At 46.7% G+C, this 27,804-nt stretch overlaps 1 protein-coding gene across 1 annotated transcript; it reads left to right on the top strand.

Moving 5' to 3' along the window:
- Window positions 1–3,010: 3,010 nt before the first annotated feature.
- Window positions 3,011–21,490, top strand: ENKUR (enkurin, TRPC channel interacting protein). Its single transcript, XM_073676509.1, has 5 exons — window positions 3,011–3,216; window positions 10,249–10,394; window positions 11,204–11,454; window positions 16,480–16,626; window positions 21,155–21,490. The coding sequence occupies exons 1-5, from the start codon at window positions 3,140–3,142 to the stop codon at window positions 21,326–21,328; spliced, it is 795 nt and encodes a 264-aa protein (XP_073532610.1). The 5' UTR covers window positions 3,011–3,139; the 3' UTR covers window positions 21,329–21,490.
- The last annotated feature ends 6,314 nt before the right edge of the window (window positions 21,491–27,804 follow it).

The raw sequence follows: 27,804 nt of genomic DNA, 5'->3' as shown, positions 1-27,804 counted from the left end.
ATGTTTATCATGGTTACCAGCCTGATCGCTGGTCCCGCTGGTCACACACAGTGATGTGTGCTGACCAGCAGGAGGGCAACGACCAAAAAATGGTCCAGGACACTTTGCAGCGATCAGCGACCTCACAGCAGGGGCCTGATCGCTGCAAAGTGTCACACATAGCGACATCGCTGGTGAGGTCGCTGTTGCGTCACCAAAACCGTGACACAGCAGCGATCTCGCTATGTGAGACGGGGGGCTTTACAGTTAATTGGGGAGAGTCACAGAGACTGAATCATTTATATTATTGGCAGGTGGAGATTATAGTTAATGGGGGGGGCACAATGCTGCTTATCACTTTATATTTTGATTACTAAGTGGCTAATAGTATATTAATGGGGGGTTACAGATCTGTATTCAGGGGCGCAGTGCGGGGGAGACACATGTATATATACAATATATGTGACCTTGTTATTATCTAGGCTGGAGACGAATCGTGACTGGGAGATGTCGACATGAAGGTCTGACCAGATGGAGAAGAAGCAGCAGATACCGACTCTGATCAGATGAGATGTCAGCGGTAAGTGCCTGGATGTAAATATTATTCTGTATCTGCACTGTGTGACTTGGAGTGATACTGTTACATGTAAAATCCCTTAGGCTGCATTCTCACATTTGTGTGAAACGTCAGATTTTTTTATCGGATGCTCCACGGACTTGTCGAGTTTTATAGATCCATTCACACATCCATGAAAATCACAGATCTGAGAATGAGATCTGTGAGGGTCAGAGTATGTCCTGTTCTGATCCGATTTTGAGGATCAGAATAGGACATGCTCAATGCGTCAGTAAAACAGGGCAGCACACTGACACTGCACACAGATGCAGGAATGTAGCCGTATTATGTATAGCACAGTCCCTTAGTACATAGTGTACTCACTTATTATGTATAGCGCCGTCCTTAGTTATATAGTTTCATCTTTTATTATGTATAACACCCTCCCTTATTACCTACCATCCTCTCTAGCTCTAGGGCTCACAATTGGGGGATCATACTGTGTTGGGGTTAGCAAACTTTGCCCTGGGAGTTGAGGTTAGGTACAGTAGGGTCATTATACTGCACATGTGGAGGAATTCACCTTGGGGGTATCATACTGTGTTTGGGGGACACTTTTGTTGGTATCACACTTTATGGGACAATGAAAGAGGGGCCTAGGACGTCAGCAGGAGGAAAATTACTATATAAAGGCTGGAAGGTTGTGTGATCTGCTCTTCTGTGACCCTGACAATTATTTACTTTTTTTTGGGGGGGGGCCCAATTTGAACTTCTGCTATGGGGCCCCATGAATCCTATGTACGCCCCTGTCCGTGAGACTCGGAACATGTCCATTTCTGATCCGATTTTGAGGACTTACTCGTTGGGTCTGTATGCTCTAAGAGAAACACATCGGACAGCACACAGACACTTCACAAGGATAAAGTAATGTAGCCTTATTATGTATTGCACAGTCCATTAGTACATAGTGTATATTCTTGGCACATATAATGCCATCCTTACATCGTTTCCTCTTTTGTTATGTATAACACCGTCCCTTATTATGTAGTATCCTTTCTAGTTATATATGGGGCAGTCCCTTATACAGTAATAATATTATATTCTAAATTTCATTTTATATCTAACTAGATGGAGGCCCAGTGCCATCGCATCGGGAGGGTGGTAATGTCAGGATGGGGGCAGGCTTTGCAGCATTGAGAATCTCTCCCCCCCATGTGCTCACCCACCTATCCACTCTCTCTTTCCCCCATGTGCTGACTTCTCACGTCTGTGCTCTCTTCTTTGACCTGTCTACCCCATGTGCTATCCCTTTTGTCTGCTGTCTCTCTCCTTCTTGTGCTGTGTTCTCCCCTCATGTGCTGTCCCGTTTGAGCTGTCTCCCCCCTGTTCTCTGTCTCTCTCCCCCTGTGCGCTTCCTCTCTCCCCCATCTGCTGTCTTCTCCTCTCATGTGATCTCTTCTTTGACCTGTGTACCATGTGCTCTCCCACTTGTCTGCTCTCTCTCTCCACCCCTGTGCTGTCTTCTTCTCTCATGTGTTCCCTCGTTTGAGAACACCGCCGAATGAATTTGCGCAGGCGCAGTAAATCAGATCGCTGCCATCTTCGTGCAGACAGATAGAGGAGTCACATTAAAACTGCGCATGCACTCATCCAGTACAAAGATGGCAGCGGTCAGTGAATCATTCGGCTGATCCCGGCGGCGGCGTGTTCGCGACGGTGTTCCGCTGTTGGTACCGCGCAAGAGGCTGGTACCACCAGCAGTTTCTATATTGAGACACCCATCATTTGGGTGTCCCAATATGGCGGTCGACGAACTTTCGCCGCTTGGAATTCTGGGATCCGGACACATCTGGACGGAACAGGATGTGAAGACATTACAAGGTAAGTATAGAAGTATATATTAGACAATATATATACAGTATACAGTACAGACCAAAAGTTTGGACACACCTTCTCATTTAAAGATTTTTCTGTATTTTCATGACTTTGAAAATTGTACATTCACACTGAAGGCATCAAAACTATGAATTAACACATGTGGAATTATATACTTAACAAAAAAGTGTGGCTACTTTGAAGAACCTATAATATAAGACATATTTTCAGTTGTTTCACACTTTTTTGTTAAGTATATAATTCCACATGTGTTAATTCATAGTTTTGACGCCTTCAGTGTGAATGTACAATTTTCATAGTCATGAAAATACAGAAAAATCTTTAAATGAGAAGGTGTGTCCAAACTTTTGGTCTGTACTGTATATACACCCAGACAGAATATATCATCTGTGGCTTTATCACCAAAAAAGGGGGCGTCCACACAGTTCTTGCACAGGGACCCCAAGCTGTCAGTGTCCTCCCCTGGATAGATAAGTAGATATATAGATGGAATTCTGCTAGGAAGTGCCATTCTCCGCCCCTACCTGTAGTTCTGTAATTACAACTGTTGAAATAAAGCTAGCTGGGGAGAAAGAAAAAAAGCAGCCAGGGAAGCAGCAGCTGAGTAGATACAGTTGCCGCGGTGACGGTAGAGACAACACTGCTGTGCACAGGAGTCAGTGACACAGAGCAGTGTCAGCAGGGTCTCCTCTGCTATATCACCCGAAAATGAAGACCATGAACCCAGCCGAGAATATCTATAACCTCATCCCCAAGGAAGAGGTGAAAGTGCCCAAACCCCCCAGGTGAGTGACACGGGGGGCTCTGACTGCTGAGTGTGGGGGAACTCAGGGCAGAGGTAATATCAGCAAGCAGGTAATGTCATACGCATTGTGTACTGTGTGTACTGTGCCCCTCACTGCTCTTATATATAGCTCTGGCAAAAATTAAGAGACCACTGAACAGTTTTCTATTAGAAAGCATGGAAAGACTGGTGGAAATCATGGCAAGACGCATGAAAGCTGTGATTATAATCATGGTTAGTCCACCAAATATTGATTTCTGAACTCTTCCCGAGTTAAAACATGAGTAATTTGAGGTCTGACAGCACTGGTTCTCTGTTTCTCTGTTTCTTTTTTAGTATTTTGACGCTTTATCATTTGCTGCAAATAAATACAAAATTTTTAGCTTTGAAGTTCGGAGACATGTTGTCAGTAGTTTATAGACTAAAACAGCAATGTACATTTTACGCAAAATTATACCTATAAAGAGAAAAATCTGAAAAACTGAACATTTTGCAGCGGTCTCGTAATTTTTGCCAGAGCTGTATATAGCATATTCAGTGGCTTGCGATAGTATTCACCCCCCCTTGGCATTTTTCATGTTTTGCTCCTTAACAACCTGGAATTTCACTGTTTTTTGTTGTTGTTTTTTTGAGGGATTGCGTCAGTTTATATAAAGAACATGCCTACAACTCTGAACATTTGGTTTTCTTTTTATGGTAAAGCAAAGAACAAATAGGACAAAATAACTGAAAACTTCAGTGTGCATAACTATTCACACCTCTAAAGTCAGTACTTTGTAGAGCCTCCTTTTGCGGCAATTACAGCTGCAAGTCGCTTTGGATAAATCTCTATGAGTGTTCCACATTTTGCCACTGGGATTTTTGCCCATTCCTCAATGCAAAACTGCTTTAGCTCCTTCAAGTTAGATGGTTTCCTCTGGTGAACAGCAATCTTCAATTCTGAACACAGATTCTCAATTGGATTAATGCCTGGGCTTTGACTATGCCACTCCAAAACATTTACTGTACATGCTTCCCCTTAAACCACTTGAGTGTTGCTTTAGCAGTATGCTTTGGGTCATTGTCTTGTTGGAAGGTGAACCTCCGTCCCAGTCTCAAAGCACTAACAGACTCAAACAGGTTTTGCTCAAGAATATCCCTGTATTTTGCAAAATCCATCTTCCCCTCGACTCAGACCATTTTCCCTCTGAAAAAGATCCCTAGAGCATGATGCTGCCACCACCATGTTTCACTGTGAGGATGGTGTTCTTGAGATGATGAGTTATGTTGGTTTAGCGCCAGACATAGCGTTTACCTTAGTGACCAAAAAGTTCAATTGGTCTCATCTGACCTCAGCACCTTCCTCCATTTATTTGTTGAGTCTCCCACATATCTTTTGGCAAAATCAAAATGAGCCTTACAAATTTTGTGTGTAAGTAAAGTCTTTTTTCTGCCCACTCTTCCATAAAGGCCACCTCTATGGGGTGTAAGGGTTATTGTGGTCTTATGGACAGATACTCCAGTCTCTGCTTGGGAACTCTGCAGCTCCTTTCGGGTTACCTTTGGTCACTGTGCTGCCTCTGATTAATGCCCTCCTTGTCTGGGCTGAGAGTTTTGGTAGATGGCCCTCTCTTGGCAGGTTTGTTGTGGTACCATGTTCTTTCCATTTGATGATAATGGATTTGATGGTGCTCCGGGGGATCATCAGAGATTGGGATATTTTTTTACAACCTAACCCTGACTTGTACTTCTCACCAACTTTGTCCCTGACTTGTTTGGAGATCTCCTTGGTGTTCATGGTGTTTGGTTAGTGGTGCCTCTTGGTTAATGGTGTTGTAGCCTCTGTGGGCTTTCAGATAAGGTAAAGTGTATATACTGACAGACCATGTGACACTCAGATTACACACAGATGGACTTCTTTTCACTAAGCATGTGACTTATGATGGTACCAGAAATATTTTTAGGGGCTTCATCGCAAAAGGGGTGAATATATAGGCACATGCCAATTTTTAGTTATTTGCCTATATTTTTCTCACTTCACCAACTTAGACAATTTAGTGCTGATGCGTCACACACAAATCGGATTACAAAAATATTTACACACAGGTTGTAATGTAACAAAATAGGTAATTAGCCAGGGGGCAAATACATTCGCAAACCACTGTACATAGAAAATATAGAGAGGGGTAGACAAAAAGATAAATGGATGGATTATATCTCTCTATGTATTTGATATCTGTCATGTCATATCTATATCTATCTATATATGCATATACATACAGTTGAAACCAGAAGTGAGTGTGTGTGTAAATGTATGTATGTATGTACAGTACAGACCAAAAGTTTGGACACACCTTCACATTTAAAGATTTTTCTGTATTTTCATGACTATGAAAATTGTACATTCACACTTAAGGCATCAAAACTATGAATTAACACATGTGGAATTATATACTTAACAAAAAAGTGTGAAACAACTGAAAATATGTCTTATATTCTAGGTTCTTCAAAGTAGCCGCCTTTTGCTTTGATGACTGCTTTGCACAATCTGGGCATTCTCTTGATGAGCTTCAAGAGGTAGTCACTTCAAAGGTGCGCCCTGTCAGGTTTAATAAGTGGGAATTCTTGCCTTATAAATGGGATTGGGACCATCAGTTGTGTTGTGCAGAAGTCTGGTGGATACACAGCTGATAGTCCTACTAAATAGACTGTTAGAATTTGTATTATAGCAAGAAAAAAGCAGCTAAGTAAAGAAAAACTAGTGGCCATCATTACTTTAAGAAATGAAGGTCAGTCAGTCCGAAAAATTGGGCAAACTTTGAAAGTGTCCCCAAGTGCAGTTGCAAAAACCATCAAGCGCTACAAAGAAACTGACTCACATGAAGACCGCCCCAGGAAAGGAAGACCAAGAGTCACCTCTGCTTCTGAGGATAAGTTTATCCGAGTCACCAGCCTCAGAAATCGCAGGTTAACAGCAGCTCAGATTAGAGACCAGGTCAATGCCACACAGAGTTCTAGCAGCAGACACATCTCTACAACAACTGTTAAGAGGAGACTTTGTGCAGCAGGCCTTCATGGTAAAATAGCTGCTAGGAAACCACTGTTAAGGACAGGCAACAAGCAGAAGAGACTTGCTTGGGCTAAAGAACACAAGGAATGAACATTAGACCAGTGGAAATCTGTGCTTTGGTCTGATGAGTCCAAATTTGAGATCTTTGGTTCCAACCACCGTGTCTTTGTGCGACCCAGAAAAGGTGAACGGATGGACTCTACATGCCTGGTTCCCACCGTGAAGCATGGAGGAGGAGGTGTGATGGTGTGGGGGTGCTTTGGTGGTGACACTGTTGGGGATTTATTCAAAATTGAAGGCATACTGAACCAGCATGGCTACCAGAGCATCTTGCAGCGGCATGCTATTCCATCTGGTTTGCGTTTAGTTGGACCATCATTTATTTTTCAACAGGACAATGATCCCAAACACACCTCCAGGCTGTGTAAGAGCTATTTGACCAAGATAGAGAGTGATGGGGTGCTACGCCAGATGACCTGGCCTCAACAGTCACCAGACCTGAACCCAATCGAGATGGTTTGGGGTGAACTGGACCGCAGAGTGAAGGCAAAAGGGCCAACAAGTGCTAAGCATCTCTGGGAACTCCTTCAAGATTGTTGGAAGACCATTTCCGGTGACTACCTCTTGAAGCTCATCAAGAGAATGCCAAGAGTGTGCAAAGCAGTCATCAAAGCAAAAGGTGGCTACTTTGAAGAACCTAGAATATAAGACATATTTTCAGTTGTTTCACATTTTTTTATTAAGTATATAATTCCACATGTGTTAATTCATAGTTTTGATGCCTTCAGTGTGAATGTACAATTTTCATAGTCAAGAAAATACAGAAAAATCTTTAAATGAGAAGGTGTGTCCAAACTTTTGGTCTGTACTGTATATGTGGCGCCCCTGAGGGTTCGACCGCCACAGGAATGCTGCACTTCTCTAATGGAGTGTAATTTTCCTCCTCTGAGGTAAGAACAGTGTGATGGTCAGGACCCAACCTCCACATCCAACACCACATTTCTCCCACCAGAGGGGGCTAGAATGCACTAGCTGCTGCCCTCCTGGTTGCCGGGAGACTGGGGAACCAAGAGATAGGGGAACCATTTTAGTGGGTGAGGGTGGAGGACTCACATTTTAGTGACACTTTAAATTTCATATTTAATACACTGCCATCTTGGTTCTTGGTCCTTTTTAGTCTTTTAGTCCTTTTTTGATGGTTCTTTGACTGTCTTTTGAACGTGACCTTCCTCCCTGAGCGTGGATCCTGTGTGGAGCTGCAGAGGATGGAGTCACAGCCCTCGTACCCTGGCCCTGGGTCGAGGGGCAGGTTGCAGACAATGAACGTCTCAACCCGGTCAAGGACCATGACCAAGAAGGCCCGGAACTCAGGAGTATAGCTCCACAGCAAATGGATCCCAGGGAGGATACAGACGGAGCAGTGTACGCCACCTGTCCTCGCTACCTGATATACTCAGAGGGAGTCCGGCTGCAAGAGTGGTACCGGCCCCCGAAACCTGACCTTGCTACTCCACGTCCTGGTCGGGAAAGCCCGGTAGGCCCTGAGGATCCCACCGGGTAACGGAAGGAATGGCGCTGCCACCCGTACCCTTTTTCTGAGTGAAGTTCAGAGGGAGTCCTGGCCTATCCACACACACACAGACAGGAAAGGACCTGGTCTGAAGTCTAGGAACACTTTGGTGCAGGGTCCTGATTTAACACTGGACTTACTCGGAGGTTGTCGGACCCTCTTCGTCTCTGGTGACCGCAGAACCCCGCGAGGAGCAGGGAGTCGCTTTCCTACTGCCATCTCTTTCGTGAGTAAAGCCTTGGAAGTTCACCCCTATGGCCTCCGGACTCTTTATTCTGCACTACACCACACTACGCAGCACCAGGTCTCCTCTACTACTACCCCCGTCATCCTGTCCCTCTGCCCTGAGGCCTTGCTCCGCTTGTGGGGAGTAGTAACAACTACGGCTGCCATAACGCCGTGCCTCAGCGGACTGCAGCGGCGCTGGTGGCCTTCACTAGGTGCCACAGGTGGCGTAGTCGTAATCAGCCACTCAACCCGGATAAGCCCATACCATCCTTTTTTAATGTGACGGCCCTGGGCACGGAGCGGGTCCGGGCCACGGCTGCACCCCATCTCTCCATCACAAAACCCGACTCCGAGTCCCCCATCTCCCAGGGTAAGGGGCTTACAGGAGGCTTTGAGGCGTCACATATATATATATATATATATATATATATATATATATACACACACACGGTCATGGCTGAAAGTGTTGGCACCCTTGAAATTGTTCTAGAAAATGAAGTATTTCTCCCAGAAAATTATTGCAATTACACATGTTTTGTTATACACATTTTTTTCCCTTTGTGTGAATTGGAACAGCACAAAAAAAACAGAGAAAAAAAAGGCAAAGGCAAATTGAACGCAATTTCACACAAAACCCCAAAAATGGGCCGGACAAAATTGTTGGCACCTTTTCAAAATTTTGGGTAAACAACTTTGTTTCAAGCATGTGATGCTCATTCAGAGTAACCTGTGGCAATGTTGTTTGTGTATGTTTCTGTGTGCCACACTAAGAATGGAGAACATAAAAAGGAGAAGAGAACTGTCTGAGGACTTGAAAACCAAAATTGTTGAACAATATAAACAATTTCAAGGTCACAAGTCCATCTCCAGAGATCTTGATGTTCCTTTGTCCACGGTACACAACATAATCAAGAAGTTTACTACCCATGGCACTGTAACTAATCTCCCTGGATATGGATGGCAGAGAAAAATTGTTGAAAGGTTATAAAGCAGGATAGTCCAGATAGCGGATAAGCAGCCCCAATCAAGGTCCAAAGAAATTCAAGCTGTCCTACAGGCTCAGGACGCATCAGTGTCATTGCAAACTATCCAACGACATTTGAATGAAACTAAACTTTATGGCCGGAGACCAAGGAGGACCCCACTGCCGACAAAGAGACATAAAAAAATCTAGACTGCAGTTTGCCAAAATGTACATGAGTAAGCCAAAATCCTTCTGGGAAAGCGTCTTTTAGACAGATGGGACCAAGGTAGAGCACATGATTATGCTGTTTACCGAAAACAGAATGAGGCCTACAAAGAAAGGAACACAGTACCTACCGTCAAATATAGTGAAGGTTCAAAGTTGTTTTGGGGTTGTTTTGCTGCCTCTGGCACTGGTTGCCTTGACTGTGTGCAAGGCATCATGAAATCTGAAGATTACCAAAGGATTTTGGGTCACAATATAGTACCCAGTGTCAGAAAGCTGGGTTTGCTTCCTATGTCATGGGTCTTCCATCAGAACAATGACCCCCAAACATAATTCAAGAAGCTCCCAGAAATGGATGGAAACAAAGCACTGTAGAGATCTGAGGTGGCCAGCAATGAGTCCGGATCTAAATCCAATTGTGGAGAGATCTTAAAATTGCTGTTGGGAGAAGGCGCCTTCAAATATGAGAGACCTGGAGCAGTTTGCAAAAGAAGAGTGGTCCAAAATTCCAGTTGAGAGGTGATAGAAGCTTGTTCATGGTTATAGGAAGCGATTGATTGCAGTTATTTATTCCAAAGGGTGTGCAACCAAATATTAAGTTGATGGTGCCAACAATTTTGACCAGCCAATTTTTGGGGTTGTGTGTGAAGTTATGTCCAATTTGGCTTTTCTTTTTTCTTTTTTTTGGGGGGTTGTTTCAATACACACAAAGGAAATCAACATGTATATAACAACACGTGTAATTGCAATAATTTTCTGGGAGAATTACTTAATTTTCTGGAACAATTTCAAGGGTGCCAACACTTTCGGCCATGACTTTATATCAAATAGATCGAGGGGCATTTGTTCTGAATTTTTTGACCAAATTAATTTCAACTTAATTGGTCATTTTTAGGTCTTTCCCCTTATCTGTGTTCTTATTTTAATGGGAATGTTGTAATTTCTACTAATGAGTTCATTAGACATTATCTTACTACTTTTCTATCTTTGTGTTCAGATATATGTCAACATTCAGGGATTCGGTGAAGCTCGAAGAGAAGAAAAATAAGGCAGCCCACAAAACCTTGGGTCCAGCCAAAGTAGAAGTGCCTTCCCCTAAAGAATTCCTACAGAAGCACACAAAAGAAGCCACCCTGGCACATAGTAAGTGACCTCGTGCAAGTAAAGTGTGCGGATGGTTTTATAATGTTTCCATACTGAAGCTGTAAGATGCCAGGATTAGCAAAAATAGTTTTCTTACCAGAAACAGCGGCAACAGATGAGTGTAGATTACGACATCATGTGGCAGCCACATCAGGTGGACCTTATCTCAAGACTGGGGCTACACAATGATTTTGGTCCCTACACAGATTGCTTCTACATCACAGTATAGTGCAAGTGAATGGGGTCACATTCTGACCTGCAAGGTACCACGACAAGCAAGTTGCAAAAAATCCAACTGGTTCCAACTTTTTGTGACATGCTTGTTGAGGTCCCTTATGGGGTGCAGTGCAACCCCATTCACTTATATTATGCTGCGATATAGCAGGGACATATAGTGATTTTTAGATGCGTGGACTGTGTCGCTATCAAACTCACCATGAAGCCCATCGTAAGAGTTTTCCCATTTATTAAAATGATGGCATACTGGTAGGACCTTATTGATGAACTATCTACCTTCCTGTCAGGGATTTGTAGTCTAGTTCCGGTAAAGTGAATAAGACCAGCTTCAGTTTCCTCTCTTGCCGGGCGACCAAGAGTGAAGCTGTGCAGGGAACAGAAGGGGCCACAGGATCATTTTCAGGATCAATGGTCCCTGAGCTAAAACTCACACTGATCATAAAGTGATATGACATAATTTTAAGAGATGAGAATTACCCTTTAAAATCAAGACTTACAGCAAATAGTATATTAAGAATATGCATCCTATAATTTTCATGTCTTATATGCTTTGCCCTCTTGTTGAAAACAAGAGAGCGCTTTATATGATTCCACAGGTAGACCCCCCCGGTGCTTGGCAGAAGACAAGCGCCCCCCGGTACCATATAGAACAGAGCAACCACTTATGGGAGTGCAAACTAACAAAAGCTTCATCACAACCAACGTAGCCGAGGCCGTCATGGCTGTGCCTAGGAAACCACAGCCCATCTATGTGGACACCAAAAAAGGGGATAAACATCTCCTGGAAACCTCTGGACTCGTTCCTAAATACATCAAAAAGAAGGTAATATGTTATGCACACGCCCGGACTGACTGGCGTGTGCGTGTTTATGTAGTGATTCCACTGTGCCATGAACCGGAGAGTGCCTGGAGGGGCGTAACTAAGTATCTGCCCGATCCGACCAAGGTGGCACGACGGCATACGACGCCAGTGCACCAAGGAGGAACCGAGCAGAGAGACCAGGTGCTACTCCAGGACAGACCCCGGACACGGCTGTTGACCCACGCAGGGGAATACAGGAACAGACTGGTAGGCTGGCACACAGACTGGTGGGTATAGGCAGGCACAACTGGTATGCAGGCAGGCGGGTATGCAGGCAGGGGGGTACAGGCAAGCACAGCTAGAGTGCAGACAGGGAGGCACTAGCAGGTAGGAACACAGGCGGGATAGGACCCAGTACACACTGGGACTCAGGAACAATACAGGCAGAGGGGTACAGGCAAGCACAGCTAGAGTGCAGACAGGGAGGCACTAGCAGGTAGGGACACTGGCGGGATAGGACCCAGTACACACTGGGACTCAGGAACAGAACCACAGATGTGGCGGACAAACACAGCAGAGTGAGGCCGCCCAGAGAGGTGAGCGAGAACAGGGCAGGACAAAGCCGCCTGGAGCGGTGAGCAAGAGTAGAGCAGGACAAGGCCGCCAGGAGCGGTGAGCAAAGGGTCAGAGCTGAGCGAGACTGCCGGAGCAGTGAGCAAGAGTGGAGCAAGACGAGACCGCCTGGAGCGGTGAGCAAGAGTGGAGCAAGACTGCCGGAGCAGTGAGCAAAAGGATAAGAGCGGAGCGAGACTGCCAGAGCAGTGAGCAAAAGGGTCAGAGCGGAGCAAGGCTGCCGGAGCAGCGAGCAAAGGAGTCAGAGCAGGCTAGAACCGCCGGAGCGGTAAGCAAAGGAGTCAGAGCAGGCTAGAACCACCGGAGCGGTGAGCAAAGGAGTCAGAGCAGGCTAGAACCGCCGGAGCGGTGAGCAAAGGAGTCAGAGCAGGCTAGAACCGCCGGAGCGGTGAGCAAAGGAGTCAGAGCAGGCAAGGCTGAGCAGGGGGGACAGGGCTCTGTTCACACGGAACAGACAGGAAGGGAAAGGCAGAGCCAGATACCCACAGGGTACTTGCAGTGAAGTAGCGAGTGGACCACAAACTCACAAACGGGAGTACAGAGACAACAAGCAGGAGTTAGGTACGAGTTCAGACTCTGCAGAAAAAGGAAGGGAACGGACATAGAGGCAAAACAGGTAAAGGATAGGAGAGAGTTCAGACTGGAACTGAGTGTATGGAGGAGACCGACACTGCAGCGGAATACAGGAGCGGGTCTGGGAATACGGCCCCCAGAGAGGCAGGATGAACAGGCAAGGAGCGTGTTCAGACAGGACAGACAAGATACCGGAGCGGGTCTAGGTAATCGGCCCCTAGAAGGCGGGAGGAACAGGCTAGGAGCGTGTTCAGACAGGACAGACAAGATACCGGAGCGGGTCTAGGTAATCGGCCCCTAGAAGGCGGGAGGAACAGGCTAGGAGCGTGTTCAGACAGGCCTGGAAATACAGCCTCCAGGATAGGCAGACAAGAGAACACAGACAGGACTCAGTTCAGACACGGGAACTGATACCGCAAGGCAGGAGACATAGACAGGACTCAGTTCAGACACGGGAACTGAAACCGCAAGGCAGGAGACAGACAGGACTCAGTTCAGACACGGGAACAGATACCGCAAAGCAGGAGACAAAGAACGGGACCTGGCACCTTCAGAGTGAAGGCACACACTGAAAGAAACACTATGCTCAGGCAGGGATAGATGGGAGCAGCTGAGCTATATACCAGGTGACAGACAGCAATAGGCTGAGGACGCACAAGGGGTGTGACCCACAGCAGGTACAAAAAGCAGGAAGTGATCGGGCGCCGCCCTTAAGCAGCAGAAGCAGACACAAACAGACAGCATGGAGGGAAGCCAGAGAGACATTCTGGACTGGAGATCAAGTGCGCGCTCTTGCACAGTGGGAGATGGACCACCATGCAAGGACGCCGCCAGGTATGTTACTTAATATTTCTGAATACGTCACACAGGCTCTTAACATAACAGGAAAGAGTACATAATTTATACACTGCATTAATAACAGGCTGTATCAATCATCTCAAGTGACAGTTACCATATACTTGCTAAGCACTCCCACTGATCTATATCATCTTGTGCAAGCTCCACATGGCATTATACCTAATGCATTGGATATATAATATGCCATAAACATGGCAATTACCTATTCTGAAGGACTCTTATATTAGTTTCAGAAGTAAATGCATCCTCTGTAAAAAAGCAAAAATAAATAATTTCAGAATTTGCTGTAAGCGTCCAATACATATTAGATAAAAGTCACCCGAACTCAAAGTCTAAGAGGCCTTCTGACTCTCCCATGTCAAGGGAAATAAGGATTGAGACGACTGGAATTTTTTCACCTGATTTTTTTGTTCTACAGGCAGATAAACTGTGTCCTAATGAGTTTGGCAGCGGCTTACTCCACTCTCCCCATTGAGAACACAGGAGCGCTCGGCCGATTTTATTTGTATAGGGAAGCTGGGAGAGATAGCTGTTGGTTGAACAGCTGTGTATGGGCATTTTAAGATAAAGTATCCTAAAGCTGGCCATTACTGTAAGTATCCTAAAGCTGCCGAAAAAGAAAAAGGATTCAAAATTGCTGGACAAATTACCAGCAATCTTAAATACGCAGATGATACAGCATTAATAGCAACAAGCATATATGGAATGAAGGAATTATTACGGAGGGTCAAGATGGAAAGCTGGAACATGGGACTGCAACTCAACACAAAGAAGACAAAAATATTGACTACTGCCAGGTACAACCGGGACACATTTGAGATGGACGGCGACGAACTGGAAGTTGTAAAGTACTTCAACCTACTCGGATCAATGATCACTCAAGATGCAGACACGACACTGGAAGTCAATAGGAGAACAACTATGGGCAAATCAACAATGAAGTCACAGGACAAGCTCTTCAAATCGGGGAACATTTCACTAGCAACAAAGACATATGTAGTACATAGTTTGTTTTTTTCTGTGGTACATACAGTTTTGAAACCTGGACGATAAAAAAAAACAAGACAGAAGAATCTACACCTTCGAAATGTGGTGCTGGAGAAGAATGTTATCGATACCATGGATGGCAAGAAAAAGAAACAAATCATTTTTGGAAGAAATCAAGCCAGACATGTCACTAAAAGCAAGGATCACCAAAATACGACTTGCCTACTTTGGACATATCATACGAAGAGACAGTCACTGGAGAAGGACATCATGGTCTGAAGAATAGAAGGAAAAAGGTGGAGAGGAAGACCAGAAACCCAATGGCTTGATGCTATCAAAATAACGGTGGAGAAGACCCTGATGGACTTATCTAGGCTTGCACAAGATCGAACTTCCTACAAATCGTTCATTCATCAAGTCGCCATGGCTTGATATCGAGCCACAGGCCATTAAGAAAAAAAACTGGCCATTCACATTAGATGGCTGTTGGCTGAAAGCTCGTTCAGCAGACTAACCCAAACACAAGAGCGCTCGTTCGGCTAAGAGCACCTGTGTTCTCTTTTAGAAAGCCTCCGAGTGACATGTCAGCCGACAGTTATTCTCACGGAGAACAATGAAATCGGCAGTCCGCAATCGGACATTCCTGATTGACATCTCTACCGACCAACAGTTGGCTGGCGCCCCCATATACATTAGACCATCTGCCGAACCCGTCGATGTTCAGCCTACATAAGTCTAATGTGAATGGCCAGCTCTGCCTGTTGATAACAGAAGAGTACTTTGGCCATAGATATTGATGGCATATTCCAATAATATACCATCAACTTCCATTCCAGAAACATTGCAGCAGTTTTGCTGAGTAATAGTTCAAAAGTGCTGCTCAAAAAGACAAAAGCTTTAGAGTAGGTGGAAAACGTTACCTAGTGCTGCAGCCACCGTATCCTAATTATGGACCATGGATGATGTCGAACATCAGAATATTTTTTCAAGGCTTTTTGTCTAAGAACCGAATACCAGATCTGCAGAGGATGGAAATCCAATAAAAATAGTTTGTGATACAATTATGACCTTAAAATCAGATGCAATATCCATTGGGAAAACATTTACTTAAAGGGAACTCATCAATATTAAAGGTAAAGACCTTTTAAAAGGTTTTAGTAAATATTTCCTCTTTTATTCCTCCTGAAAATGTCTGAGCAAAATGACTGATAGATGTAACCATCCACCTTGTAAAGAATGTGTGTCCCAACAAAGTCTAAAAGTGCCCATACACCCCAAATATGAGCTTTCTCTCCCAACTTCCAGATAAGTGAACACTTGACTTGACCTCTTTTCAGTGGAGGAGAAAGATGCTAACAGACTGCTCTAACAGTGGCTTGTCTCCCCTGAGATCGAGAGAATCAGGGGTTACATTTTAAATTGCCTGACCCTTATCTTCCCCGACATTTTCTTTTGGTAAAGAGTCAGGAACCTCCATAAACGTCAGATGGCCATCAAGTCTCGCCATAATCGCCAGCTTCAGATTACCTTAACCTATTGCGTATGGAGTCTTAATACTTTCCAAGAAATAGTGTTGGTGACGCCTCCTATTGGCAAGGAAAATGATAATACCCAGTTGTCAACCATTTCATAGATTTCCAGGCGGATTGAAAAAGAAACAGCAAGACGCAGAAGTCCTAAAAATACTTCGGTGTTGATACATCATGGGGAATACAAGTATTTCAAGCTGAAAAACCTTATTTTGAGTAATTCTTTCAGATGGAGATTCACAAGACTTAAAAACAAACTTTAAAAATATTCTTCATTTCCCCTTTGAACCAGATAAAATGTGTACAATTGTAATCCTCTTTAAAAAAATTGGATCTGCCTGACGTGTGGGGATTTTCCTTGATTGCGGTACAGCTTATGGAGCAACCATCGGAAGATTTACAGAATAGACATGTGTACACGTCTCACATTATTATTGCTCTTTATGTTATTTTTTTTACTCTTTAGGATTATGGTTCTACTCCCGAGTATTTAGCAAAGAGGAATGAAGAAGTACGGAAAGCCCAAGAGGAATACGATGCCTATGTGAAAGAACGACTTAGGATGGGAGCCATGAAGAAGCTCTCTGAGGAAGAGAGGCAGAGTGTGATCGAGGTAACGAGGTCCATGTTGAAGGCTTGTATGCAGGCAATTTTGGACGCCCTTGTAAAATTGCAATCACAAATTCAGATTTTGATGCTGCTTTTGAGCTAAAGCAAAGAATTGATTAAAAAACATACAAGAATAATTTATACTTCTCCATCTTGCTGGATCCACTTATAGGCCACATTCACATGTTCAGTATTTTACATCAATATTTGTAAGCCAAAACCAGGATTGAGTGAAAAATGTAGAAGTGGTGACGTGTTTCTATTATAGTTTTTCTCTGATTGTTCCACTACTGATTTTTACTGGCAAATACTGATGTAAAATCCTGACCAAACACTGAATGTGTGAAGGTGGCCTTAGCTTTGACTCTAAAAACTCCATCATAAAGTACATATGTGTATCCAGCCATAGCGTGATATAGCCTCACTGTTTCCCAATGAGAAAAGAAGGTATTTTATGACCTTGAAACTATTGCAAGAAACCTGACCAGGTCAATCACAATCCACTGTGTAGGCCTAGCCTTGTTATATTGTTATATACTGTATAATTCATCTGTGTGTGCTGAGGAGAAACAAAAGTCTATTAAGATTTTTGGTCTTCAATCCGCTTGAATCCCGAACGATAAGCAGCACCAAAGATGCCCAGTAGATGCTTCTTTTTCCCAACCATAGCTTAAAGGGGGTTTTACAAAATAAATATTGATGATTTATCAAAAGTATAAGTCATTAATGTCACTACATACTTAAGGAGTATACCCCATGACCAAATGAAAAAAATAATAATAGATATATCCCAAAAGTACCAAAGAGACAAACTAACACCAAAGGGTTTGGCCACAAATTTTTTATTGATGGCCCATCCTTAGACCGATCAGGTGGCCGGAAGTTCTCGGATACTGCCAGAACAAAGCAGCTCAATCATTTCTATAGTGTCTGCGACCAGGATCTGCAGATCCATCTCTTATTCAAATGAAATGTGAATATGTTGGCGCTATATAAATAAAAAATATTAGTATTTTATTATTAATTCTGGGTAGACCTGCAGTACACGGCTGCAGCCACAATAGGTTTAACGGAGCTGCTATTTTCCAGCTGCATTCAAGAAGTTCCGCCTGGCGCCGGTAACAGCTGATCAGTATAAGGATGGGCTATCAATATAGAAATATTGGCCCTTTAAAGCATTTTGGTGGTAGACTGTCTCTTCTCAATTTCTGGCCAGCGCAGGTACCAGCCGATTTGCGGTGGGTATCGGGTGTCCCACTAATCAAATATTTATCCATCAATAAAAAAGTAGTGGCCAATAAAAAAGTAGTGGCCACCTCTTTAATGTTCCGCAGCTAATCATCAAAAAATATAATAAACTTTAATCATATACATTACTCAATTAAACATGATTAAAAAACAGTACACATAGAAAACAAGTGGGTAAACCAAATAGGACTAATTCAACAAAGTAATCAAATTGCAATTCGATATACTTAAGGCTGTGTGCCCACGATGCGTTTTTTAAGCGTTTTTGCAGCAGCAATTCCGCTGCAGAAACGTTTAAAAAACGCTTGTTAGAAGGTCTGCCATGGTCCCCATTGATAATCCGCATGTGCTGTGCACATGCTGCGGAAATTTCAGCTGCGGATTATCATTGCGGAAAAATCCGCTGCACTACCAATTATTTTGCGGAAGGGCTGCGTTTTCGCCGCCATTGACTTGCATTGGAACGCATGTAATCCACATCACTACATCTGTACATGTGGAATCCAAGCATTTCAATGTGCGGATGGTACCCCGGTTTGGAGAAGAGGAGACTCTGCTCCGGACCCGGGTACCATAGAACCTGTAAAAAAAGAGAATAAAATAAAAAATAAATATTATATTTACCTTCTGATGGCCCCCGCTGCGCTCGTCCTCCCTTGCCGGCAGCTCGCGGTGGACTGAAGGACCTGCGCTGACGCCATAGTCATGTGACGGCAGGTCCTTCAGTGCAGTGTACCGCGAGCTGCCGGCAAGCCAGGACGGAGTGAATAAAGACTGTGGGGGCCATTAGAAGGTAAGTATAGATTTAATTTTTTATTTTTTACCATTCCTTTACGGTCACACTATATATGCCTTTTGCATGGATTTATATAGTGTGACCAAGTTGTCAAGCACTTTCCAAGTGATGCTAAAATCTCTTGGAAAGCGCTTGACAACCCGCATGTGGAAATGCAAGTGAAGAACGCTTCACATCCGCATGTCCCTGGCAGGAAAAACGCATGTACAATCCACATGTACAATCCGCATGTACAATCCGCATGCGTTTTTTCTGCCAGGGAGATGCAGAAATGCTTAGTAAAAAATCCGGAGCATTTCTGCATCGTGGGCACATAGCCTAAAGGCTACATTACTCAAAGCAGTATAATCTATGTGATAAGTAATCAGTCACCACATAGAAGACAGGCTGTGTGCAAGCAAGATTGCGGTTGAGAAGATGGCCATGCGTGGAGGAAAATCTGGAGATTTATTTTACTCATTAATTCCATAGCGCTTTACAGTCATTACGGCACTGTCCCCATTGAGACTCACAATCTAGATTCCCTATCAGTATGGATGTGCAGGCAAAATGAAAACCTCAATGAGCATGCTTAGGTGTCCCATGACTGCAGTTTCTCTCGCGTGATAGAGTTGCCATGTCACCATATTAAACATATACAATGACGGACAGCAGAAAACAAATAACCAATTAGACAATGAACAGAGGAGCAGTGAAAAACTAAATAGTAGGAAGTGTAAAATACCATGAAAGTGTAAAGTGAATGACCAAGAGAAATAAAAGGTGAGTATAATGTGTCACAAACGTGGGGTGAGACAATGAGAAGTGAAGGAATAAAGTGATAGGATGAAGATGAAAGGTAAAAGTAACAAGAAAGGCTCTGTGCCCACGATCCGGACGTAGCAACGCTTTGGACACATTTTTTGCTGCGTCCAAAACATTGTATTCTATTGAACACAGGTAAATCCACATGTGTTCACTGAACCATGCGCATTCTATACTTTCTAGTGATCAAATTTCTGTTGCAGAGACAAGCGACTCCGCAAGAGAATTTGACATGCTGCGGTCCTGAAAGACGCGCTGCATGTCAGTGTACGCGGGAGACTCGCAGCCTCTGATGCACGCATAGTGGACATGGGATTTCTAAAGATCCCATCCACTATGCTGTAACATCTGTACGCTGCGGGTTTGACGCTGTATAAACCCGCAGCGTCAAACCTGCAGTGGCCACTAACCGTGGCCACGTACCCAAACTCATCTGCAACATGTCACTTTCTGTAGCGGACACGCTAGTCTCTGCTGCAGATTTTGACTGACTGAAGTGTCAATATATGCGGTGGATTCACATGTACTGACAAAAAAAGTGCAACTTTAGAACACTGCGTTTTGGATGCAACAAAAATACGCTGCGTCCAAAGCGCTGCTGAGTGCTGATCGGGGGGACGTAGTGGCTAACGAACCAGCTGTGAGATGATAATTATGGCCAGGGACCATGTTTGCAAATGGCACCTTCCCAGGCTAAAAATACCAGCTCACAGCAGCCACATAAATTACATGAATAGAAATGCTAATGAAGATTGGGCGAATGGGATTAGCTGACACCCAGCTCTTTTGTTTGGTTATGATAAAGTGTCAATCAGACCTTTTCATGACCAAACTTAATTAAAGTAAAGTAAAGAGTTACATAAACACACAGACACACAGTAAACACTTTATTTGAAACACAACAGACACATTCTTTAATCATTCAAATTAACCAATATAATCACCCCAGTTCTGATGGTAATCCAAGGTTTAAGCAATGTCCCACCAAATAACTTTATTTAGCTCCAAAAAACATTCCATTGATGTACAAAAATGCTTCAAAAAACGCTTTAAAAAAACGCATGTAAAATCCACATACGTTTTTTTTTTGCCAAGGAGATGCAGAAACGCTCAGGAAATTTCTGCTTCAAATACGCTTCGTGCACACATAGCCTAAAGATGAATAAGGAGTCCTGGAAGTGATGATCCGGCCACCACAGAGCCCTGATCTCAACATCATCCAGTCTGTGAATTTACATGAAGAAACAGAAGGACTTACACAAGCAACATCCAAAGAAGATCTGTGGTTAGTTCTCCAAGATGTTTGGAGCAACCTCCTGAAATAATAAATCACAGATTAAATACAGATTATAGTGCCTAAAAAGTGGAAGGTTCTATATGTCAAAAATTGTAGTTGCCAGAAAGTAAATGTAGAAAAAGTTAAATGAAGTAAGTTTGATCAGTAGCCATAAACCAGAACTGCAATATTTAACACAATAAAGCACAACACTGGTGAAGAAATGATACATTTATGTGGAGATAAGCACCTAAAAACAAGAGAAAAATGAGTGGATGTCACCACATAAATGTATCATTTCACTCGTTTTCATCTTTACCTTGATCTGCTTTCTGTTTGTTCCACAAACTGACGGTTGTGTGCTCATCTATGACTTATGTGCTAACTACATTTTTCTTCTTTTTATAGGGAATGAAGAAAAACTGGGATCAGTTCCACCATGAGTATCAAGGCCTGTCAGTAGTGATTGATACAGTCCCCAAGAAAGCGCACAAGGAGAGACTGGAGGCAGAAATGAGACAGTTAGAGCGAGATATTGAGATGATTGAAAGACACAAAATCATCTACATCGCTAATAACTAAGTACTCCCCCCTCATGTACAGTGTGCACAGAAAGCATAGCAGAGACTAGCATTTTTAGTGGAAGATAAATTATATTATGAGTAATCCTTTATTTTGTACTTGATTACATTAATAGTGTACAAAAATATACACTACTCAAAAAAAATAAAGGGAACACTTAAACTACAGAATATAACTCCAAGTAAATCAAACTTCTGTGAAATCAAACTGTCCACTTAGGAAGCAACACTGATTGACAATCAATTTCACATGCTGTTGTGCAAATGGAATAGACAATAGATGGAAATTATTGGCAATTATCAAGACAAAGGAGTGGTTCTGCAGGTGAGGACCACAGACCACATCTCAGTACCAATGCTTTCTGGCTGATGTTTTGGTCACTTTTGAATGTTGTCTGTCCTTTCACACTCGTGGTAGCATGAGACGGACTCTACAACCCACAGAAGTTGCTCAGGTAGTGCAGTTTGTTACGCTCGCGCCCTGACTGACTGATTAGTGATCCCACTGTACCATGAACCGAGGAGTGCCTGGAGGGGCGTAACCAAGGTCACACGGCGGCTAGTCGACTCCGTGCACCAAGGAGGAACCGAGCAGAGGGACCAGGTGCGACTTCAGGTCAGACCCCGGTCACAGTTGTTGACCCACACCGTGGAATTCAGGAACAGGCAGGTAGACTGGCATACAGGCAGGTGGGTATTGGCAAGTACGGCTGGTATGCAGACAGGTGGGTACTGGCAAGTACGGCTGGTATGCAGACAGGTGGGCACTGGCAAGCACGGCTGGTATGCAGACAGGGAGATACTGGCAAGCACGGCTGGAGTGCAAACCGGGAGGTACCAGCAGGTTGAAGCGCAGGCTGGATAGGGTCCTGTACAGACTGGAAGACAGGTACAGAGCCGCAGATGCTGTAGACAAGCAGAGTAAAGCGAAACCGCCGGAGCGGAGGACAAGGCAGAGCAGAGAGGAACTGCTGGTGCAGTGAGCAAGCAGAGCGGAGTGAAAACCGCAGGTGCAGTGGGCAAGGCAGAGCGGAGCGGAACTGCCGGAGCGGTGGACAAGGCAGAGCAGAGAGAAGCCGCCGGAGTGGTGGGCAAGGCAGAGCAGAGAGAAGCCGCTGGAGCGGTGGGCAAGGCAGAGCAGAGAGAAACTGCTGGTGCGGTGAGCAAGGCAGAGCAGAGAGAAGCCGCCAGAGTGGTGGGTAAGGCAGAGCAGAGAGAAGCCACCGGGGCGGTGGACAAGTCAGAGCAGAGAGAAACCGCTGGTGCGGTGAGCAAGGCAGAGCAGAGAGAAGCCGCCGGAGCGATGGGCAAGGCAGAGCAGAGAGAAACCGCCGGAGCGGTGGGCAAGACAGAGCGGAGCGAAACCACAGGTGCGGTGGACAAGGCAGAGAGGACAGGGCTCTGTTCACATGGAACAGACTGGAAAATACAGGAAGATACGGAGGAAGGGAAAGGGACAAGCAGAACCAGATACACACAAGGTACTTCCTATGAAGTAGCGAGTGGACACAAAACTCACAAACAGAAGTACAGAGACAATGAGTTGGAGTTAGGTGCAGGTTCAGATACTGCAGGAAAAGGGAAGGTACGGACATAGAGACAAACAGGTAACAGGCTAGGGTACAATTCAGACAGGAACTGCTACTACAATGAGATACAAAAACGAGCCTGGGTATACAGCCCCCAGAGATGGAGGAAACGGACAGAAGTCACAGATAATAGGTTTGGGTATGCAGCTGACTCGCCCCCTGGGCCGTGGGGCACGCGGAACCGGGCAATAGGGAGGCGCTGGGAGTAGTAGTGGCGGCCCGGTCCCGTGGCTCAGGGTGGTCAGACCAATGGTAGTCTGCTACTGTACTTTAGATAATGTCCGACTACGCCACCCGTGGATTGCGGTTATTAGGAACCGCCGCTGCAAGGCAGTCCGCTGGGGCTGATGATGGGTGCAGCTGAGGTGATGTGACTCCCCACGGGAAGAGTGCAGCCACAGGGCAGTGTAGTGAATGCTGGGAGTGATGGTAGTGCGAGTCCCGGTGCTGATAGTGCTGGAGGCGCGAAGGAGCACACAGACAACAAGTTACAGTCCAGGGTCTTTACTCACAGTTCGTTTGTTCCGGGTCACTTCTGTCAGCAGTGACCGCCCGAGCCGTGCTGCGTCCACCAGGTGAGGGGCTCGGTCAACTCCCAGGCAGCTCAGGAGCATGGCACAGGACCCCCTTTAATCCTTTCTCTGGCCTGCCTCACCAGTGACCCACTTTTGTCCAGCTGCCGCGGACTTGTGCGGTTAAACGTGGGCCCCGTCCTCCGCTGTCCTATATGGTGCCTTCCTAGCAGGTTTGATGAGGTGTCGCACCAATAGATGATCACGACGACCGGTCTTTGGCTGAGGGTTGTTTCTCCTCCACCAACTTGGGATCCGGTACCCTTAATCTGCCTGACCCTGCACCCTGGATTCTCCTGGGTTCTTAGGGTCCCTTCCACCTTCTTGTTCCTGAGCCCTTCTGTTTCTCTGTCTCTCCTTCTTTGCAGTTCCTGTTCTGTTCCTTTCTGTTCCTTTCTCTTGGAGCAGAGATGAGCCAGAATCTCAGCTCCCCTTCACCTCCTCCTCGGCCTCTCACTAGGCCCTCCTGGAGTAGAGCTCCTACAGAGCCTCTACTCCCTGTCTTCTCCTCTGGCTGAACTGACTGAACGAACCTAGATCTAAGATGGTGCCCACCTTTTATACCTCCCTCTAGCCATGAGCCCAGGTGACCAGCAACCAATGGGCTCCGACCTACGCTCAGAAACCGCCCCCTATCTGCCCCTACAGCACTGGGTGTTCCACCCCTCCCTCCCCACTCCAGCAGGGACATGGTCGGTCGTGCCTGCACTTATGTCTAGTGGGAGCACCGTTGAGCTGTCCCTCGGAAATGGGGTGTGTGTGCTGCATGCAGCTAACTGAGCCCTGGTCCATACTCCATCCTTACCCGGGAGTGGAATATCACACCTCTGGCAGAGGTGCAATACCCCTGTAGCGGCCGAACCCTCGGGGCGCTACATTCCCCCCTGGTAAACCACAGCACGTCCTCGGGCTGGAAAAGAGCAAAAACAGATAAATATAGGACATGCAAAAACTTTTTCAATAACTTTTCACATCAGAAAACAGGTAACATGGTTCAATTCCCTTTATGGGAAACACTCCTCTTCTCTTGCCACTACCACAAAACACTTTGCTAATGCCTCTGGAACTCTTTTGTCATATAAAACATCTTGTAAAACATTTGCATTATCACCTAGCAGCATATAAAACTTTCTCATGTAACACATTTTTAAGTAAAGCACATTCTTGGATTCTTGGCTGCGGTGCAACTTGCAACCAGGTAAAGGTGCAACAGTCCAGTAAATCTTGAAGTAGACGTTGCGGTTTTTGTATAAAACCAGTAGGGGGCGCTTTAGGAAGCGCAACTATATACAAGGGGTTGACCGCTCTCAGTCCTCGGCCAGTTTTGGGAAGGGAATGGCTGCTCACAGTCCTCAGCCTGGTAGGGGATGAGGGGCACACAGGTAACAGTTCAATCTTTGTCCCTACGGGGACCACACTTTCAAGACGGGAACAGTCCCAAAAACAGTTCTGATACCCTGACGGGTAACTATGTACACGGGTACTTTGCTACTTACTGGTAGCGGTGTCCTCCATATGCTCCTTCTTCCTCCTCATATGGTTCTTCAGACCCGTCCGGGTCCTCTTGGCTCTCCTCATAGCCGCGGTATTGTAGCTCCTCCTCGGTGAGCCGATGGACGTGTAGGGCGTATGGTCCTTTTGCACCCACGTGGCGGGTAAAGGCGACCACATCACCAGGGTACAGGTCACGGCCACGATGCCCCTCAGGTAGATGACTCTCCACGTCCCTGCGGGTCACAAAGACGTCGCCTGCGGTTTCTGGGCCCCTGATGAAGCCCCAGCCGTTCTCCATGTGGAACTTGACTACGGTCCCGGTGATTCGGGGACCACGGGCTGCTTGGGGGTCTTGCGCTTTTGTTCAGCACTCTGGGCTTGGAGCCGTTCCTCCCTGACGCGCCTCTCTCGTCGCTCCCGCTCAAAGGTCGCCAGTTGCTGGTGACAGGCCTCCAGACGACGGACCGCGTCTGCCCGGGTCTCTTGAGAGAACCCCATCAAATTCTCGCCGGTGGAGTCCCACGCAAATTGGACATCTTCTAGTGGGGGTAGGGTGACCTCGACGGGTTCAGGAGCCGGTATCAGAGGCTCGCGCGAGGGCTGGGCCTTCCATGGCTGATTGCCGGTCACTTCAGCCGGCCACTCCAGCGGCAGTCCATCCGGACCGGTGTGATGGGCAAACAGGTCCACGCCCAGCGATGGTATAGTGGGGGGACCTGATCTGGGAGCAGCGCCCGGGGGCACTCGGTCTTGCGACCAGGCCGGGGGTCTTGTGGCTGCGCTAGGTGGCAGTCCCATCCGGGACAGGGGCGCAGGCTTGGCGATGGCGCCCGGGTCATCCAGGCCTTGCGACCGGGCCGATGATGCTTCCTGCTTTACGGCGCCCGGGGTCAAGGGGCGTGGCGCTGGGCGGGGTGTGGCCGCGGCGCTCGCCGCTTGAGGCCTAGCCGGGAGCAGTGGCGGCGCGGCAACAGGTGCGGTGAGTGGGGCTTCTGGTGCTGCGACGGGAGGCTGGGGCAGGCTTGCGGGTGCTGGGCTTGGGGTGGTGACGTCCCCTTCACTTGCCTCAGTCCTCGTGGCTCCCTCCGCGGCGTCGCCTCCGGTCCTCTCTCCTCCTGCGCCGTCCTCCGAGGCAGGCAAACCACGGGGTGCGGCTGAAGCCTGTCGCTGGTGGGTCTCGGCCTGCCGGGCCAGTTCCTCTCTCCACTCGGTGAGTGCACTCCGCTGCGCCCGGACCATCCTCCGCTCCAGGTCCTCCAGTGCAGCTTGCGCACGCTCCGGATCTCTGGGGAGCTGCGCCAGGACTTCTGCTAGGCTGCAGAGCGGTTCGGCCTGCAGCAGGCTTCGGGCCAGGAGGCTGGTGCTGCTCAGGGCATCCATTCCCGGGTGCGGTCTGTCTGGACTGATCCAGACCACCCCCTGCCCCGCAGTTTTCTTTCCTATCCGCCCCCATGGGGGGTGGTCCTGGGGCATTCTGCTGACAATCACTCTCAGGGGCAGCCCCCCCACGTTGACGGACATTTCCACAGCAGTGCTCATGGTTGTTGGGGGCGGGCTTCCTCTTTGGCGCCATTCTGGGACCCAGCCCACGATGGGAGGCGGCCTCCTGTGGTCTTTTGGCGCGCACATTATGGCGCTCGTTCTTCTGGGGCGGGCGCCATCTTTAGTACCGTGAAACAGTCTCTTTTCAGGCGCGCAGTACCCGTGATGGCGGAAACAGACAAGAAGCAGAACTGGACCTGGCAACTTCAGAGTCAAGGAGCACACTGAATGTTAGTGTTGCTCAGGCACCTCCTACTGGGTGGAGGGGGTTTAAATATCCAGTGACTCACAGCAATAGGCTGGAGACGCATTAGGGGTGCGCCCACAGCAGCTATAAGAATCAGGAAGTAACCGGGCCGCCACCCTAAGCAGTCAGTCAAGAGACATGCACACAGCATGAACTGGAGAAAGATTTGCAGGCTGGACTGACAGGTAAGATTGCGGTCTTGCATAGAGGGCAGTGGTGCACTATGCAAGCATGCCGCCAGGGATGTTACACAGTTCATCCAGGATGGCACATCAATGCGAACTGTGGCAAAAAGATTTGCTGTGTCTGTAAGCATAGTGTCCAGAGGCTGGAGGCGCAACCAGGAGACAGGCCAGTACACCAGGAGATGTGGAGGGGGCCGTAGGAGGGCAACAACCCAGCAGCAGGACCACTACCTCTGCCTTGTGCAAGGAGGAACAGGAGGAGCACTGCCAGAGCCCTGCAAAATGACCTCCAGCTGGCCACAAATGTGAATGTGTCTGCACAAACGGTTAGAAACCGACTCCATGAGGACGGTATGAGGGCCCCACGTCCACAGATGGGGGTTTTGCTCACAGCCCAACACCGTGCAGGACGCTTGGCATTTGCCACAGAACACCAGGATTGGCAAAGTCACCACTGGCGCCCTGTGCTCTTCACAGATGAAAGCAGGTTCACACTAAGCACATGTGACAGACGTGACAGAGTCTGGAGACGCCGTGGAGAGCGATCTGCTGCCTGCAACATCCTTCAGCATGACCAGTTTGGCAGTGGGTCAGTAATGGTGTGGGGTGGCATTTCTTTGGAGGCCCGCACAGCCCTCCATGTGCTCGCCAGAGGTAGCCTGACTGCCGTTAGGTACCGAGATGAGATCCTCAGACCCCTTTTGAGACCATATGCTGGTGCGGTTGGCCCTGGGTTCCTCCTAATGCAGGAGAGTGCTAGACCTCATGTGGCTGGAGTGTGTCAGCAGATCCTGCAAGGTGAAGGCAGGGCCGGCGTCAGCACCCGGCGCATCCGGGCAAATGCCGGG

This window comes from Phyllobates terribilis, unplaced genomic scaffold (assembly GCF_046119375.1).
Source record: "Phyllobates terribilis strain yellow unplaced genomic scaffold, ASM4611937v1 Scaffold_4__5_contigs__length_816908805, whole genome shotgun sequence".
NCBI lineage: Eukaryota > Metazoa > Chordata > Amphibia > Anura > Dendrobatidae > Phyllobates > Phyllobates terribilis.
Note: the sequence above shows the minus strand (reverse complement) of the source record. Positions and strands in the feature narration are given on the sequence as shown.